Source organism: Suncus etruscus, chromosome 9 (genome assembly GCF_024139225.1).
Source record: "Suncus etruscus isolate mSunEtr1 chromosome 9, mSunEtr1.pri.cur, whole genome shotgun sequence".
NCBI classification, from domain to species: Eukaryota; Metazoa; Chordata; class Mammalia; order Eulipotyphla; family Soricidae; genus Suncus; species Suncus etruscus.
Window position 1 is genome coordinate 112,007,712 of NC_064856.1, and position 16,361 is coordinate 112,024,072.

Here is a 16,361-nt window from a genome sequence, read left to right on the forward strand (position 1 = left end):
GACCCATGGGCACAGAATTAGGAGCAGCCTTTGAGCACTGCCATGTGTGGCCCCAAAACAAGATAGCCAAAAAGGGGCCAGAGGGAGAGCACAGTGGGGAGGGTGCTTGTTTTGTAGGTGCTGACTCAGGATGGACCCAGGTTCAATCCCCGGCATCCCATATGGTCCCCACCCTGGCATCCCCATAGGCTAAGAGTGATTTCTTTTTTTTTTTTTTTTTTTTTTTTTTGGTTTTTGGGTCACACCCAGCAATGCTCAGGGGTTATTCCTGGCTCTACGCTCAGAAATCACCCCCGGCAGGCTCGGGGGACCATATGGGATGCCGGGATTTGAATCAGTGACCTGCCGGGATTTGAACCAGCGACCTTCTGCATGTAAGGCAAACACCTTACCGCTGTGCTATCTCTCCGGCCAATTAAGAGTGATTTCTGGGGGCCGGAGAGATAGCATGGAGGTAAGGCGTTTGCCTCTCATGCAAAAGGTCATCGGTTCGAATCCCGGCGTCCCATATGGTCCCCCGTGCTCGCCAGGAGCGACTTCTGAGCATGGAGCCAGGAGTAACTCCTGAGCACTGCCGGGTGAGACCCAAAAACCAAAAAAAAAAAAAGAGTGATTTCTGAGCGCAGAGCCAGGAGGAATCCCTGAGTGCCGCCCAGTGTGGTCCGAAAACAAAACAAAACATAAAAAAACACATACAGGGGTGCTGGAGGGAGAGGGTGGGACATGGGGTGTCAGACTTCGCTGCAGGAAAGGAGAGATCTGGCTCTATTCACCGGAAATATGTTTTCTCAGTTTGGGGGCATTGCTCCCCATTTCGATGGCAATTATCCAACTTGGGGTGATTCTGAGAAACGGCCCTGCCCATGGATGAACACACACAGCCAGAAAGAGACCCCAGTGTGCCCTAGAAAAGGCAGAGGGTACCCTCATCGATAGCATAAGTCGGGGTTCCACAGAGCAAGAGGGACCACAAGAGCTGAGCCCTCGAGGCCCCCCTAAGTTCCACCCTGGCTGGCCTGGCTTAGAGGACACATTGCCAAGCCTTGAAGAAGCGAGCACTGGAGGTGGAGCACCACTGCCATGTCGACATCCCCAGTTACAGGAACTGTGCTCCCCGGATTCCTTCATAGGAGCCCCGGCACCAGCAACCCCCCAACCTCAATTGACCTGGTCTGTACCAGAGGCCTTAGGTCCTTTCTGCCCGACTTTAAGGCTCACCCCGATTCATGTGGGGTGTCACCACTGCGGTCAACTTCCGGTCTGATTTTCTCAACGTAAATTGAGATGACACAGGTAAAGGGGGCCCTGGGTGTCCCCGAGCCTTTGGCCAGTGTCCTGTGAGGTGAGGGTGAATCTAGGGAACCTGGGAAGACAAAGGATGTCCACACCCAGGGGGTGGCTCAGGGCGCCCATACTCAGGAGCCTCTGGGATGGGGGGGGGGGAGTGAATTTCTGTGGATCACACTGGCCTCTTGGAGACCACAGAGGATGTGCCCATGACTAGGCAAGTCCATTTTCATTCACCTGTTTCCCTGCACAGAAGCTTCTTGGCTGAACATGGGGCGGTTATTTCTGCTTCTAATTCCATTATCATTGGCACTTTCCAGCCTAGGCCAAGGCCAATATTCAGCCCCGCTGACCCGTCTGCGTCTCGGGTCCACAGTTTCATGTCACCTGCTCATGTCCATCCTCTGTCTCCTGACAGATACGGGAGAGCCGGACCTTGCCGTTCCTTACTCAGGCAGAGGGTCAAGTTTGATTTGGAGGATTGCAGCACTCAAGGGTTACTCCTGGCCCTGCGCTGAGAAATCGCTTCTGGGGGCTGGAGAGATAGCATGGAGGTAAAGTGTTTGCCTTTCATGCAGAAGGTCGGCGGTTCAAATCCCGGCATCCCATATGGTCCCCTGTGTCTGCCAGCGGTGATTTCTGAGCATAGAGCCAGGAGTAACCCCTGAGTGCTGCCGGGTGTGACACAAAAAAAAGAAGGAAGGAAGGAAGGAAAGAAGGAAGGAAGGAAGGAAGGAAGGAAGGAAGGAAGGAAGGAAGAAAGAAAGAAAGAAAGAAAGAAAGAAAGAAAGAAAGAAAGAAAGAAAGAAAGAAAGAAAGAAAGAAAGAAAGAAAGAAAGAAAGAAAGAAAGAAAGAAAGAAATCACTTCTGGGGCTAGAGTGGTGGCACTAAGCGGTAAGCCGTCTGCCTTGTCTGCCTTGCAAGCACTAATCTAGGAAGGACTGCGGTTCGAATCCCCCAAACCAGGAGTGATTATTTTGGGTGGGGGGAGGGGGTGTGAGGCCACACCCAGCATTGCTCAGGATTTACTCCTGGCTTTGCACTCAGAAGCTCGGGGTACCATATGGGATGTCAGGATTCAAACCAGGGTCCGTCCTGTGTTGGCAGTGTGCAAGGCAAACGCCTTATTGCTGTGCTATTGCTCTGACCCCCAGGGGCAGTTTCTGAGTGTGTAGCCAGGAGTGAGTCTGGCCCAAAAACCCCCAAAAAAAAGAAAGAAAGAAAGAAGGAAGGAAGGAAGGAAGGAAGGAAGGAAGGAAGGAAGGAAGGAAGGAAGGAAGGAAGAAAAGAAGGAAGGAAGGAAGGAAGGAAGGAAGGAAGGAAGGAAGGAAAGAAGGAAGGAAGAAAAGAAGGAAGGAAGGAAGGAAGGAAGGAAGGAAGGAAGGAAGGAAGGAAGGAAGGAAGAAAGGAAGGAAGTAATCACTTCTGGCAGGCTCATATGGGATGCTGGGGATTGAGCTTGGGTGAATACTGGGTCAGCCCTGTGTAAGGCAAACATCCTACCGCTTTGCTATCGCTCTGGCTCCCCCCCCCCCTTTTTTTTTTTGCCATTTCTAAGTGGATAATTTGGGCTCGGAACATGTCCACAGGGATGTGTCATGAACTTGTGTCTGTCCAACCCCAGAACTGTTATGTCCTACTGAGCAGAAACTCCCCCCACCCTCCTCCTTCTTGTCTCTGCAGACACCCCCTCTCAGGAAAAGCACTGGCTGGCCAGTAGCTGCCCAAGGCTTGGCCCCACACACCCCGCCCAGGCCCTGTGTGAGAGGCGCCCTCTGGGCATACTTCAGGCACCTTCACTAGCCAGGCTGACTCGCCTGGGGGAGAGACGGACAAAGGCCGCCAGCGCACACAGTAGCTGCCAACCCCCAGCCAGACTGGTTCTGTGGCAGCAGCCGGTGAGGGTTCTGGGCCTGCCCCCCGAGTTCTGGAAGCATCAGCTGAATCCTTAAGCTCCACGTGGCAGTTTCCTACTCTGGCTTTGGGGCCCGTGGGCTGATACTGCGGCTTGCTTGTTTGATTTGCCAAAAAGAACCTAGATTTGCCCTAATTCTCAACTCCTGGGGCTGGTGGTTTGTTTTGGGGGGGTCATACCTGGTGGGGCTCAGGGGTTACTCCTGGCTCAGTTTTCAGAAATCACTCCTGATGGTTCTCGGGGGACCATGTGGGGTCCTTGGAATTGAACCTGGGTAGGCTAAGTGCAAGGCAAATGCTGTGCTGTTGCTCCGGTGCCTCATCTTTTTTGTTTTTGTTTTTTGGGGGTCACATTCGGCAGCGCTCAGGGATTACTCCTGGCTCTACGTTCAGAAATCGCCCCTGGCAGGCACGAGGGACCATATGGAATGCCGGGATTTGAACCACCGTCCTTCTGCATGCAAGGCGTTTGCCTTACATCTATGCTATCTCTCCGGCCCCGTGCCTCATCCTGATTCATAAATGGGCTTTTGTTCTGGAGGGGGGGGGAACCAGAAAAAACACCTTTCCTGGGGCTAGGGCCAGAGTGATAGCATAGTGGGCAGGGATTTTGCTTTGCATGCTTCGAACCTGGGACAAACCCACTTTCATTCTCTAGCATCCCATATGGTCCTCTAAACCTGCTAGGAGCAATTTCTGAGCACAGAGCCAGGAGTAACTTGAGCACCACAGGGTGTGACTCCCAAACCCACCCACCCACCAACCAAACAAACAATAGAAAAGCAACAATAAAAAAACAACAACTTTGGGCCCGGAGAGATAGCCTGGAGGTAAGGCGTCTGCCTTCCAGGCAGAAGGACGGTGGTTTGAATCCTGGCATCCCATATGGTCCCCCATGCCTGCCAGGGGCCATCTCTGAGCATAGAGCCAGGAGTGATTCCTGAGCGCTGCAGGGTGTGACCCAAAAACCCTTCCTTATGACAAGGGCACCCTGAGGGTCCCACACACAACCTCTCCATGTGTCTATTATAAGAATAAGCCATGTGCTCTTTCTTAGTCTTTCAGGGGCCAAGACCCCAGAAGACTGGGGACTGTACTAGGGGGCGAGCCTGGCACCTTAGTAAGATACCTACCAGGACAGCCACCATGTCTGACAAAGCCATATCCCACCCTTATGGGAGCCCTACTGCTCCATCTCCAGGAAGGAGGACACAGAGAGGCCAAGCACTGTCTGGGAGTTCACAGTTCGCCCAGTGACCAAGCGTCCTTCCTCTCCAGAGGGCAGGTGACCAGCGAAGGCGGAGCGAACAGACTCAGGCTGGCCACCACCCCTTTCACCCTGTTGAGTTTCCCAAAGCCCCTTTGTGGCTGTTGCTGGGTGGGTGGAGACAGGCTGGGCTATGACAGTAAACTTGAGCTCATGAGCAGAGTTTTGGAGAAACCCCAAGAGTGGGTGGAGCGTGTGGGGGTAGGCAACGGGACTGAGGGGTGGGCTATGGGGTGGAGGTCTGCAGATTCAGGGGGCTGTTCCCTGCAGTAGCTGTATGTTCCCTTCTGACAAGCATCATCCTAAAAGGCAGCTTGCAAGAAGCTGGTGACTGATTTTCCAATCTAGCTCAAGGACTCTGGAGAGACGTCACAGTGAGAGGACAGCCCACCTGGGTACAAAACCCCTCACACTGCAGATGTCCCCAAGCCAGTCCCTAAGCCACAGCCCCCTGAGTACAGAGCCAGGTGTAAGCCCTGAGCACCACCAGGCATGGCCCCCAAACCACAATAATATAGGAGACCAGAGATAAGGTACAGCAGTTTAGGCATCTCCTTGCATCTGTGAAGCCCTGGGTTCGATACCCAGCACCACCAAACAGGAGAACAAAAGTGATGGAATCAAGGGGCTAGAGAGATAGCACAGCGGTAGGGCATTGCCTTGCATGCGGCCAACACGAGAGGGACCCGGTTCAATTCATGGCATCCCATATGATCCCCCAGTCTGCCAGGGGCGATTTCTGAGTAATCCCTGAGTGCCGCTAGGTGTGGTCCCAAAACCAATCAATCAATCAATCAATCAATAAAGTCTTTTAAAAAAGAAATTATTTCTGGAAGGCTGGGGGACCATATGGGATGCTGCATGCATGCGAGGCAGATGCCTTCCCCACCATGCTATCGCTCTGGCCCCAAACGTTTATTTTTTTTGTAAAATTAATTATTTAATTGAGCCACTATGAGATAGTTACAAAGTTGTTCATGATAAAGTTTCAATCATGCAGTGTCCAACACCCTTCACCAGGACACATTTCCTGCCACCAATGGCCCCAGTTTCCCTCCTGTCCAACCCCCTTCCTGCTCCCCTGCCCGTCTTTATCGCAGATGTTTTCCTTCTTTCTCTCTCTCCAGCCCCCAGGGTGGTTCTCTTACCTAATTGCTGCAGAGGTGTCTGGCTCCCTAGCACTGGGGGTATAGTACAGGAGCTGAAACTTCACCACAGGGACAGGACATTCCTTCTACATGGTCAACCCAAGTTCACTTCTGACACAGTCAGGAGTCATCCGTAAGCCCAGCTGGGTGTGGCCCCCAAACCAAAAATGAGCAATTAATAGTAGTTGGGGCAATGTTATACCTGTGTGTTGATTCTCTGGACTTAGACAAATGCCACAGGGATCCCCTTTCCCAGTCAGTATGTGGCCATTTGCCTGGGAAAGGAGCTGAGAGCTTCATGATTTTATTTGATAAAGATTCCTTCTACTTCCTTTCTTTCCCCAACCCCATTCTTTTCTCTCTCTCCGCTTGGAGACACACCTACTAAGTCCCTGTCCTGCACAGAGACACCAAACCCCAACCCCTCTGAGTTGCTCTGTGGTCACGCTCCAATCAGCCCGAGAGAAGATGTAATAAATAGCTTTTGCTGAATCCAAAGTGAGGAGGGGGAGAAGGAGCCTCCAAATCAAAGTTGAAGCCTCACTGCCACCTGCCCAGACAGGCTTCAGGTGTAGCACACACACACAGACCAACTTCAGGAGCAACTTCAGGAGTGCCCTGGGAGTCCCATAAGCACCAACTGGACCCCTTGGGGATGGGGATGGAGAGATAGCAAGGAGGTAAGGCGATTGACTTGCATGCTGAAGGACGATGTTCGAATCCCGGCATCCCATATGGTCCCCCGTGCCTGCCAGGAGCTATTTCTGAGCAGAGAGCCAGGAGTGACCACTAAGTGCTGCCGGGTGTGACTGAAAAACCAATAAAAAAAAGTGACAGGGCTCACCGTGCCTTACCCCAACCTGTGAGAGAGATGGGGGGAGACACACCTGAGCGACCGACCACTTAATCCCCCCAGCATGCTGGAATGGGGACATCCCCATTAAGATATCCTAGGGGCCGAAGAGATAGCATGGAGGTAAGGCGTTTGCCTTGCATGCAGAAGGGTGGTTCGAATCCTGGCATCCCATAGGGTCTCCTGAGGCTGCCAGGAGCGATTTCTGTTTTTCTTTTTTGTTTGTTTTTGGTTTTTGGGTCACATCCAGCAGTGCTCAGGATTCCTCCTGGCTCTATGCTCAGAAATCGCCCCTGGCAGGCACGGGGGGCCCTATGGGATGCCGGGATTCGAACCTATGACCTTCTGCATGCAAGGCAAACGCCTTACTTCCATGCTATCTCTCCGGCCCCCCAAGGAGCGATATCTGAGCATAGAGCCTGAGCACTGCCGGGTGCGACCTTTAAAACCAAAAAAGGACAAAAAGGATGTCCAGCAGCCAGGCGGGGGCCTTGGGGGGCCGCGAGCGTGCCGCCGGCTCTGTCCTGGGCGCCCGGCAGGCTTTGGGCAAGGAGGACGCAAAGATGCTCTAGGGCGCAAGGATGCTGCGGCCGGGATGAAGGCGGCGCGGAAAGTGGTCCAGGGGTGGGCGTGGCCAAAAGCGAGGAGGCATGGCCAAGCAGACAGAGGGCGTGGTCCCGGAGAGGGGCGTGGCCTCTCGGATCAGCCATTGGGCGCGCGCGGATCGGCGCCTGCGCAGTGGCGGCGGCGGCGCACGGCGCTGACGTCACACCGACGCGCCCGCCGACGTCGGGCACGTTGACGCGGGCGACGCGCCGCCGGCCGGGCCCGCTCCGGGGCTCCGAGCAGTGTCGGGGGCCGGGACCGGCCTTGCAGTCGCCGGGGCGCGGGCCCGGGGCCGAGCAGCCAGCCGCCCGCGGAGCGTCTTTGCCGCCGCCGGCCGAGGTGAGCGCGCGCGGGGCGGGCCTCGGCCTCGCTCGGGCCTTGGCGCGGCCTGCGGGGTCAGAGGTCAGCCCGGGCCCGCGGGGTCAGAGGTCAGCCCGGGCTGCATGCAAGCAAGCTGCAGGCTGCAAGCTGCAGGGTCCTAGATGCAAGGTGCCAGGCGGGTGTGGGGGACCCCACCTCCGTCTCTCTGGGTGGCACTCGGCTCCCAGGCTGCCCCCGGGCTCTGCAAGCGCCCCCGAGGCTCCCCCAAGCCGGGCGAGGGGGTCGATCTTGGGGGACCCGCACCCACCAGGCCCCTGGGGGAGGGAACTCGGGGTGCCAGGCGTTTCCCCCTCTCCCGGGGCTTGCAGACGGGGTGGACAGTCGCCCCGGGAACCGGCCCAGTTTTTTTTTTTCCTTCCTTCCTTCCTGGCCTGGACACCCCCACCCCGACACCTGATAGCTTCTCCAGAGTTCACTTTTCATTGGCCTTCCCGTGCGCCTCTTTTTCCACCCACCGCTTGCTTTTTCCACGGTGGAATGGTGCCTGGCACCCCTGCACCCTTGCACACCCCTGTACCCTTGCACGGTTGCTTACTGTGTGAGTGGTTGGATGAGCTGATCCTCCCTAGGCCCCTCGAGAGAGCTCAGCTCTGGGTCTGTGCAGTACGCTCGCCTTGCGTTGTGTGTTTTATGCACTTATTGGTTCCCTCTTGGGGCACCTTCAGTACCTTTCCCTCAAAATGACGTGCTTGCAAAGTGCTCGGGGTACAGCGGGGAAGGCTGATTTCTCACACACCCCCAGCCCCACTAGGAGTACTGAACCAGGAGTAGCCCTGAGCACCTCTGAGAGTGGTCCCCCCCAAAAAGAGCAAGAAAGAAGGTGCATGGCATGAGTTTTTGCTTGTCTCTCCCGCACTGGGAAGTCGAGCTGTAAAAACCAGACTCAAATAGGTTACTGAGGCCAGCCCGCATGTCCCCCCCCCCCCTCCAAACACACCTAGAAAGTTGGGCCTTGTCAACAAATTCCTTGGCAGGGGCCGCCTGCGACGGGACTCTGCCCACCTAGCAGGTAGTGGCCGTTCCATATCAGCGTGTCCATCTTGTGTGTCCCGATCACTTAGGACGAGCATGTGTCCTGGTTTCCAGCTCATTCCTGGGCCCGGTTCCTCAGACGACGGCGGTGACGGCGGCGGCAGCAGCAACAGAGCAGCAGCCCGGCAGCAGCGCTAAGGCAGCCCAGCGGCCCCCAGGGTCCCCCGGTTCAAGATGATGTGCGAGGTGATGCCAACCATCAGCGAGGCTGATGGGCCCCCAGGAGGCAGCGGGAACCACGGCAGCGGGGCTGGCTCCCCCGCGCAGCCCGACGCCGACTCGCACTTTGAGCAACTGATGGTCTCCATGCTGGAGGAGCGTGACCGGCTTTTGGACACGCTGCGGGAGACCCAGGAGACCCTGGCGCTCACCCAGGGCAAGCTGCATGAGGTCGGGCACGAACGGGACTCCCTGCAGCGGCAGCTGAACACGGCTCTGCCTCAGGTAGGCCCCGCAGCTTCTCATTTAGCCCTGGGGGGGAAGCATGGTTTCCCCGCCAGAATTTTGCAAACTGCTTTGTGCAATATTGTGGTTCCTCTCAGCATTTGTTAAGTCGCTGCGGATGATCGTGTGGTGTGTGTGCGTGTGTAGGGAAAACGGGACAAGCTCTGTGGTTACGCTGAAGCACATAAACAGCCCCCCCCCCCCCCCATCATTGTCATCCTCAGTTCTGCATTCTGGGCTGCCCAGGGAACAGCTTGGGGCGCAGAGCTCAGGTCTTGGTACATCCAGGCCCCAGAGTTTTTGGAAAGAGGAACAGGAAGCAATCAAGCCCTGTGGTGCTCTTGGCTCGGCTCCGGGCCGAGGTTTCCCACGCGCTTTGTGTCCTTTGGCTTGTCCGTGTGGTTCAGTGACTGGGGACGCTTGACAATGGTGCCACTGGAGGAAGTATTTTCAGGATCCGTCCCAGGTTCTGCGGATCCCAGAGATGTCAGAACTGCGGGCTGGGAGATGGGGGTTTCTTAGGGGCTCACCTGGTCCTGCCCTGATGAGCCTTCATCTGTCTGCAGGGCAACGCTGAAGCGCTAGGTCTGAAACTCCTTTTCCCTCATGGAGTTGAGTCAGGTGTAATGACAGGTGGCGGGGGATAGTATCCCAAGGAAGGTGTGAGGTGCCTGGCCCAGGGCACAGTTGGGGCCTTCCTGGCCGCCCAGGTGCTCTTTTTCCTTCTCCGTAATTGGTGCCTTTATGGGGCTGTCGTAGGCGAGGGCCGCAGGGGAAAGTCAGAGTGCGGCATGACCAGCCCCGAGGTGTCTTTTTTTTCTCTTTTTGGTTTTTGGGTTCTCAGGGCTGGCTGACTCCTGGCTCTGCACTCAGAAATCACTCCTAGTGATGCTGAGAGGACCCTATGAGATGTGGGGATTGAACCTGAGGCTGCCATGTGCAAGGCAAACGCCCTTCCCACTGTGCTGTCACACCGTATCCCCTCCCAAGGTGATTCTTGGCCTGTCAGTCTTCTGAGACACAGATAAGCCAGACACTGGCCTTTTCCTTGGAAACCCCGATACCTCGATGGTAGCGATAGTGTTCCCCCCACCCCCATAATGATGTACCCAACCACCCATCTCCCTGCTGCTGGAGAAAAGACGGGGTTCGTCTCTACTAACTCTGGCCTTTTGGGTTGAGGCTGTTACTGTGGTTGGGTCCCTGCCAAGGCCAGCTCTGTTCGTCAGTCCTGCTGTGCAGTTGCGGGGGGACCGGTCACTCCACTGTCCTTTGCTGCCCCCTTTCTCCTCCCCTTCTGCTGCCCCATCCTGCCTGCTCGTCGGTTTGTTTGCTGAGTATTTGCAGCCGGCCCAGCCGCCGGCTTGTTTCACTCACCTTGGTCACAGCGACTTCTGGCTGGGAAGTGGAAGAAGGCGGGGTCTGCTTGTGTGGGTGTGCAGAGGGGTCCCTCCATCTATCTCAGTCTCCTTGTGAATGAGGCTGCTTGGAGTACAAGTCTGTGTGTCTGTGTATCTGTGTTATCTGTCCGTTCTTCCATCCCTTCATCTGTCCGTCCGTGCCCCCTTTTTGTGAATGATGCTGCTTTGGGCACTGTTGTGTATGTACGCGTGCCTGTCCGTCTGTCCATCCATCCTTGGGTTCATCCATCCGTGGCCTCGTCTGTGAATGAGTTTGTGTGTGTGTGTGTGTTCCCGTTCTCATGCCTCTTTCTGTGAGTGAGGCTGCATCGAACATGTGTGTGTCTGCACCCCCCTTTTCCCAGTTTGTTGGAGGGCCCTGTGGGAGTCCACGAATCCCCACTCGTGGGCCCTAGTGGACACCCCATTTCCAGTCTCCTGACAAGTCTGGACACGCAGGGTCTCCTTTGCCCGTGTCTGCGCCCACAGACTATTGGCAGCCCGGCCGATGTTGGCTCCCTGTGGGGTCTTGTTTGTGGACTGGGGGTGTGGGGAGGTTCAGCTCTCTGCCTGTTACTCTTCGCTCTGGGGGAAGCATCTGCAGGTCTGGGGTGGGGGCATTGCTTGCTCTGTTGTTGAGTCATGTGAGTTGTTGGTTTGTGTCGTCCCCCACCCTCCGGTCTGTCTGATCTGTCTGTGAATTTTTCTGTCACCCTATCACAGGGGACTGTTTTGGTCTTGGTACTGGTTTCACGTTACTGGGGTGTTTTAGTTTGACAAGGGCCACACCAGCCAGCGCTCAGGGTTTCCTCCTGACTGTGCTCAGGAATCACTCCTGGCAGTGCTTGGTGGACTGGATGGGATGCTGGGAGATGGAACCCGGGCCAATGCCCTCCCTGCAGTACTATTGCTCTGGCACCACCCCCCACCTCCCCATTATTTATTTTATTTTAACTCGTTTCCTCTGCGCCTGGCGGTGAGGTACCTGGCCGTATCCCCATGGCCCGAGGCCCTGAGCGCGTCCCCTGCCTTCCTTTCATCGATGGTTCCGGGGCGCTAGCTGTGCTTTCATCCGTTTGGAGGCGGCTTTTCTGGCTGGGGTTCATGCTGAGCTTGGTTCTGTTTTTTTCTGCCTTGTCCTTCTGGCTCTCACAGCACCCTTTGTTGTAGGGGCTGGAGTTAGGGCGCCCTGTCCTCCAGTGATCAGCCCAGGCGCCCTGGGCGGCCGTTAAAGGAGTGAGCTGGCTGTGGGTCCGGGGTGAGTCGTGTGGGCAGGGTGGCTCTGTAGTTCTGTGCGTCTCTGTCCTAGTGATGCTGCTGTGATTGTTCTCACTTGCCTTAGCGACTTGGGGGTCAGGGCGGGACCCCATTTTTCTTTCCCGAGGCCTCATGCCTTGCTCTGGGGGCATTGTGGTTCTGTAAATGTTTTAGGGACTGTCCCAGTTATGTGGAAAAGTGTGGCTTCAAGAGGGGCCTCATCCCTATGGAGATTTTCATGCTGACCCTCTGGCTTTGCTCCCCTCCCTGCCCCGCAGCCTTCTGGCTTTCTCATTCCTTTGCCGCATCTACTGCTAGACATTGTTTTGGTTTTGGAGCCCCCGGGGCGGTGCTCAGGGCCAACTCCTGGGTCTGTGCTCCCGGGATCTCCCCTGGTGGTGCTCCGGGTAGCTGATGGAGTGCTGGGATTGGAGTCTGGATCTGGTGTCTGTTGGTCTGTATGCAGTATCTGTGGATCCCTATCCAGGCATCTGTCTGTCTATATCTGGACGTTTGTCTGGATCCAGGTCTGGATGCGGGTGTCTATGGGTCTGGACTTTGGCACCTATTGGTCCAGGCGTTTGTCTGTCTGGATCCAGGCATCTGTCGGTCTGTGTCCGGGCGTCTGTCAGTTTGAATCTGGGCATCTGTCCGGGCTTCTGTGGGTCTAGATCTGGGTGCCTATGGGTCTATAGCTGGACATCTGTCGGTCCGGCTCCAGGTGTCTGTCAGTTTGTATCTGGGCATCTCTCTGTTCTGTCTGGATCTGGGTCTGTCTATGTCGTCCATTTGTGGGTCAGTAGCTGGCGTCTGGCTGTTGTCCTCTGCCAGTGTGTATCTGGCGTCTGTCTGTGCTTCTGTATCTGCATCCATCCGTCTGTCTTGTCCGTTGGCCTCTCCATGCCGGCAGGAGCTTGTGGGTGCCAAGGGCCGGTTACCGCTGACTCCGCTGTCTCAGCTTGCAGTGCCGGGCCGAGATGTGGGCGGGCACCAGCATTGCTTCCTGCACAGCTCGGCTCCTGGTGACCGCTGTCTTCGGCCCTGTACCGTCTCCTAAAGCGCCCAGGCCTCCTGGGGGCGCTGCACTGTCTTGGGTGACCGTCTCCTGGGGGGTCAGCTGTCTCTGCTTCCTTGTAGAAGGGGTACTTTCAAGGACCTGAGAGATCTCTTTCCCATAGAAAGGAGGTGAAACGAGAAGCCAAATACAATCTGGGGCCCTCTGTGTGGATCGGCCTGTTCCTCTCAGCCAAGGCCCCTTTGAAAGAGACCACGTGTGCTGTCGAGGTGCCGAGGTGGCAGTTGTGTTGTCACTGTCACAGAATCTGCATGAGCCCCTTCAGCCAGCACTTCAGCGTGTATAAGCTTGTGTAGGCAGACTAGGGTGGGGTCGGGACAGGACAGGGTCCCTGGTGAAGCTTAGTGGACACTGGACGAGGGTCTGTGTGGAAACAACGTCCTCCTGAAACCTAATCGTGGACAACTTTGTCATTTCATGGAGACTAAAAAAATATAACATTTCTTTAAATAAATAAACAAAAAATGGTACAAAGGTGAGCTGAGAGGTGGTTCACAGATCACAGTATGTACCCTGCACATTTGACTCTGGCTTAGTCCCTGAGCACTAAGACAAACACACAGACAGACTGACAGGCAGACAGACAGACAGACAGACAGACACACACACACACACACACACACACACACACACACACACACACACACACACACACAGAGTCTGGTTGCTGAGACACGGATGGACCTGCAGGTCCCGAGCACAGCTAGCTACTCGACCACATGCGAGCCCCATCTGGTTTGCACCTGCAGCCACGAGGAAAGTGAAGCCATGCCATTCCAGGACATTTGCTCAGACGTGGAGGGTCATGGGGAGGACGACGCTGAGTGACGTGAGGCAGAGGGAGAGGGACAGACAGCGATCACACGCATTTGTGGGATGTCAAACAAAGGTAGTGTGGTAATGATATTCCAGAGAAAAGAGAGGCGAGGGCCAGGAGGACCGTCCATGGCAGGAAGCTTGTTACAGAGGGTGGAGGATGCAGGTAGGGCAGAGAAGGGAGCACTGCACTGGGCCTGTGAGTTGGGAATGAGCACTCTGGACAGAAACTGGGGGCTGGGAGGAGGGAAAGGGACAGCAGGAGAACCTTTCAGGAGCAGTATTGCATACAGTGTCTAAAAGAGAGAGAGAGACAGAGAGAGACTGTATGGGACAGGAGAAGAGAGAGAGGAATGTCTGCCCCAGAGGCAGGCAGTGGAAAAGGGGGAGGGAAACTGTGGACATCGGAGTCTGGAAATGTGTCCCAGGGGAGATGTTGGACATTGTAAGTCTGAAACTCAACCATGAACAACTCTGTGACTGTCTCACGGGGATTACATTAAAGAATGAATGCCTGGGGCTGGAGCGATAGCACAGGGGTAGGGCGTTTGCCTTGCATGCTGCCTACCCGGGACAAACCCGGTTGGATACCTGGCCTCCCACATGGTCCCCTGAGCCTACCAGGAGGGACTTCTGAGCTCAAAGCCAGGAGTAGCCCCTGAGTGCCACCAGGTGTGGCCCAAAAGCCAGAAGAAAAAAACAAGAGTTCTGTCAGGAGTGGACCCAGCTGCCTGACTGCTGTTTTGGGGCTCCCCCTTCTCACCCTTCATCTTACTACTTTTTAGTATTTTGAAGGGTGGTTTGATGAGTTTGGGGCCAAACATGGCAGTGCTCAGGAGTTACTCCTGCTCTGTGCTCAGGACTCTCTTCTGGCAGGCTTAGGTGGGGGTGGGGGAAATGACCTTATGGGATGCTGGGGATGGAACCCAGGATGGCCACATGCAAGGCGGGTGTCCTCCTCTTTCTGTTTGTAATTTCCTCCCTTGCCTGTAGTGGGTGCTGAGCTAGCTGGTTGATGCCCGCCCTGTCCCCACTGTGCCGTGCTGCTCGGTGCCAGGCTGCTGGTTAGGGTGCCCGTACCTACTCAGCTAGAGGGCGCTGGGCACCGAGGGTGACAGGTGGCAGATCCTCTGCACCCCACATGTAGGGCCCCGTGGGCTGGAACTCGGAACCACCTAGGTGCCAGCTGACTTCTGGACCCCTGACTCTTGTTTTCACAAAACCCGCATTCTTCAAATTACGAACTTCGGGGTTTGGTGCTGCCTAGTGATGTGCTAAGAGGTTGTCTCCACCTGGATTCTGGGACAACTCTGAACTCTTTGAGGGGATTTTATTTTATTTTTATTTTTGGGGGTGTCACACCCGGCGGTGCTAAGGGTTTTACTCCTGGCTCTGTGCTCAGAAGTCGCTCCCAGCAGGCTCAGCAGACCTTGTGGGATGCCGGGATTGAACCCGGGTCTGTCCTGGTTTGGCTGTGTGCAAGGCAAATGCCCTACCGCTGTGCTCCGGCCCCTTTGCGGGGATTTTTAGATCCATTTTAGAATCTGCTTGGTCCAGAAAATGTGCTGGGGTTGTAACTAGAGTGGCTTTGGGTCAGTGTTGGGAACAACTCTGTGACAACTTTCTAACATTTGTGGGAGAGTCTGCAGAAACAGTGTAACCTCCCGTCTGTCTGTCTGTCTGTCTGTCATCGTAGCTCACCTTCTCCGGTCCTGTTGGCAGGTCTGAACAGCTCCGATAAATCTTACTCATAGGTATTTGACTTTTTGGGGGCCACACCCAGTGGTGCTCAAGGATTTACTGCTGGTGAGACTCAAGGGGATAATGTGGGGTGCCGGGGATCGAACTTGGGTCAGTCCTTGTCAAGGCCAGCATTATCTCTGCTGTCCTATTGCTCCGGCCCCTGTATTTTGAGGTTTTGATACTGCTGTGACTCGCGTATTTTACAGCTTATTTGGCTGCTGGTGCCGGGGACATAACTCAGCAGAGCAGCATTTGCCTGGCAAGTCTGAGGTCCCAGGTTCAACCCCAGCTCTGGAAAACATTGAATAAAATAAGTTAATCTTTTATCACCTGTATGTGGCGATGGAATTGGATTTTGTGTTTGTGCCAAGAATGCGCATTTCTTTCATTTGGGGGGAGGGGTTCTACTCCCAGCTCTGTGCTCAGGAATCACTCCTTGAGGTGTTCAGGGGGATTCTATGGGATGCTGGGGTTCGAACCTGGCCAGCTGTGTGCAAGGCAAATGTGGTTGTGCTCCTGACTCAGGCTCTGAAGGCGTCCAGCCCTTGGAGCTGGCCTCTTGGCCCCTTTCTTCCTTCCTTCCTTCCTTCCTTCCTTCCTTCCTTCCTTCCTTCCTTCCTTCCTTCCTTCCTTCCTTCCTTCCTTCCTTCCTTCCTTCCTTCCTTCCTTCTTTCCTTCCTTCCTTCCTTCCTTCCTTCCTTCCTTCCTTCCTACTTTTCTTCCTTCCTCTCTTCTTCCTTCCTTCCTACTTTCCTTCCTTCCTTCCTACTTTCCTTCCTTCCTTCCTACTTTCCTTCCTTCCTTCCTTCCTACTTTTCTTCCTTCCTCTCCTCTCCTTCCTTCCTTCCTCCCTCCCTCCCTCCCTCCCTCCCTCCCTCCCTTCCTTCCTTCCTTCCTTCCTTCCCCTTCCTTCCTTCCTTCCTTCCTTCCTTCCTTCCTTCCTTCCTTCCTACTTTTCTTCCTTCCTCTCTTCTTCCTTCCTTCCTACTTTCCTTCCTTCCTTCCTACTTTCCTTCCTTCCTTCCTTCCTACTTTTCTTCCTCTCCTCTCCTCTCCTTCCTTCCTTCCTTCCTTCCTTCCTTCCTTCCTTCCTTCCTTCCTTCCTTCCTTCCTCCCTCCCTCCCTTCCTTCCTTCCT

General features: G+C 55.2%; 1 protein-coding gene across 1 annotated transcript in view; it reads left to right on the forward strand.

The window, feature by feature from the left end:
• Positions 1 to 7,360: 7,360 nt before the first annotated feature.
• Positions 7,361 to 16,361, forward strand: part of PPFIA1 (PTPRF interacting protein alpha 1) — a 47,406-nt gene continuing 38,405 nt past the window's right edge. Inside the window, exons 1-2 of the mRNA XM_049781290.1 lie at positions 7,361 to 7,415; positions 8,519 to 8,933. Coding sequence (XP_049637247.1) covers positions 8,664 to 8,933 — 270 coding nt within the window. The 5' untranslated portion in view covers positions 7,361 to 7,415; positions 8,519 to 8,663. The remainder of the gene's footprint in view (positions 7,416 to 8,518; positions 8,934 to 16,361) is intronic.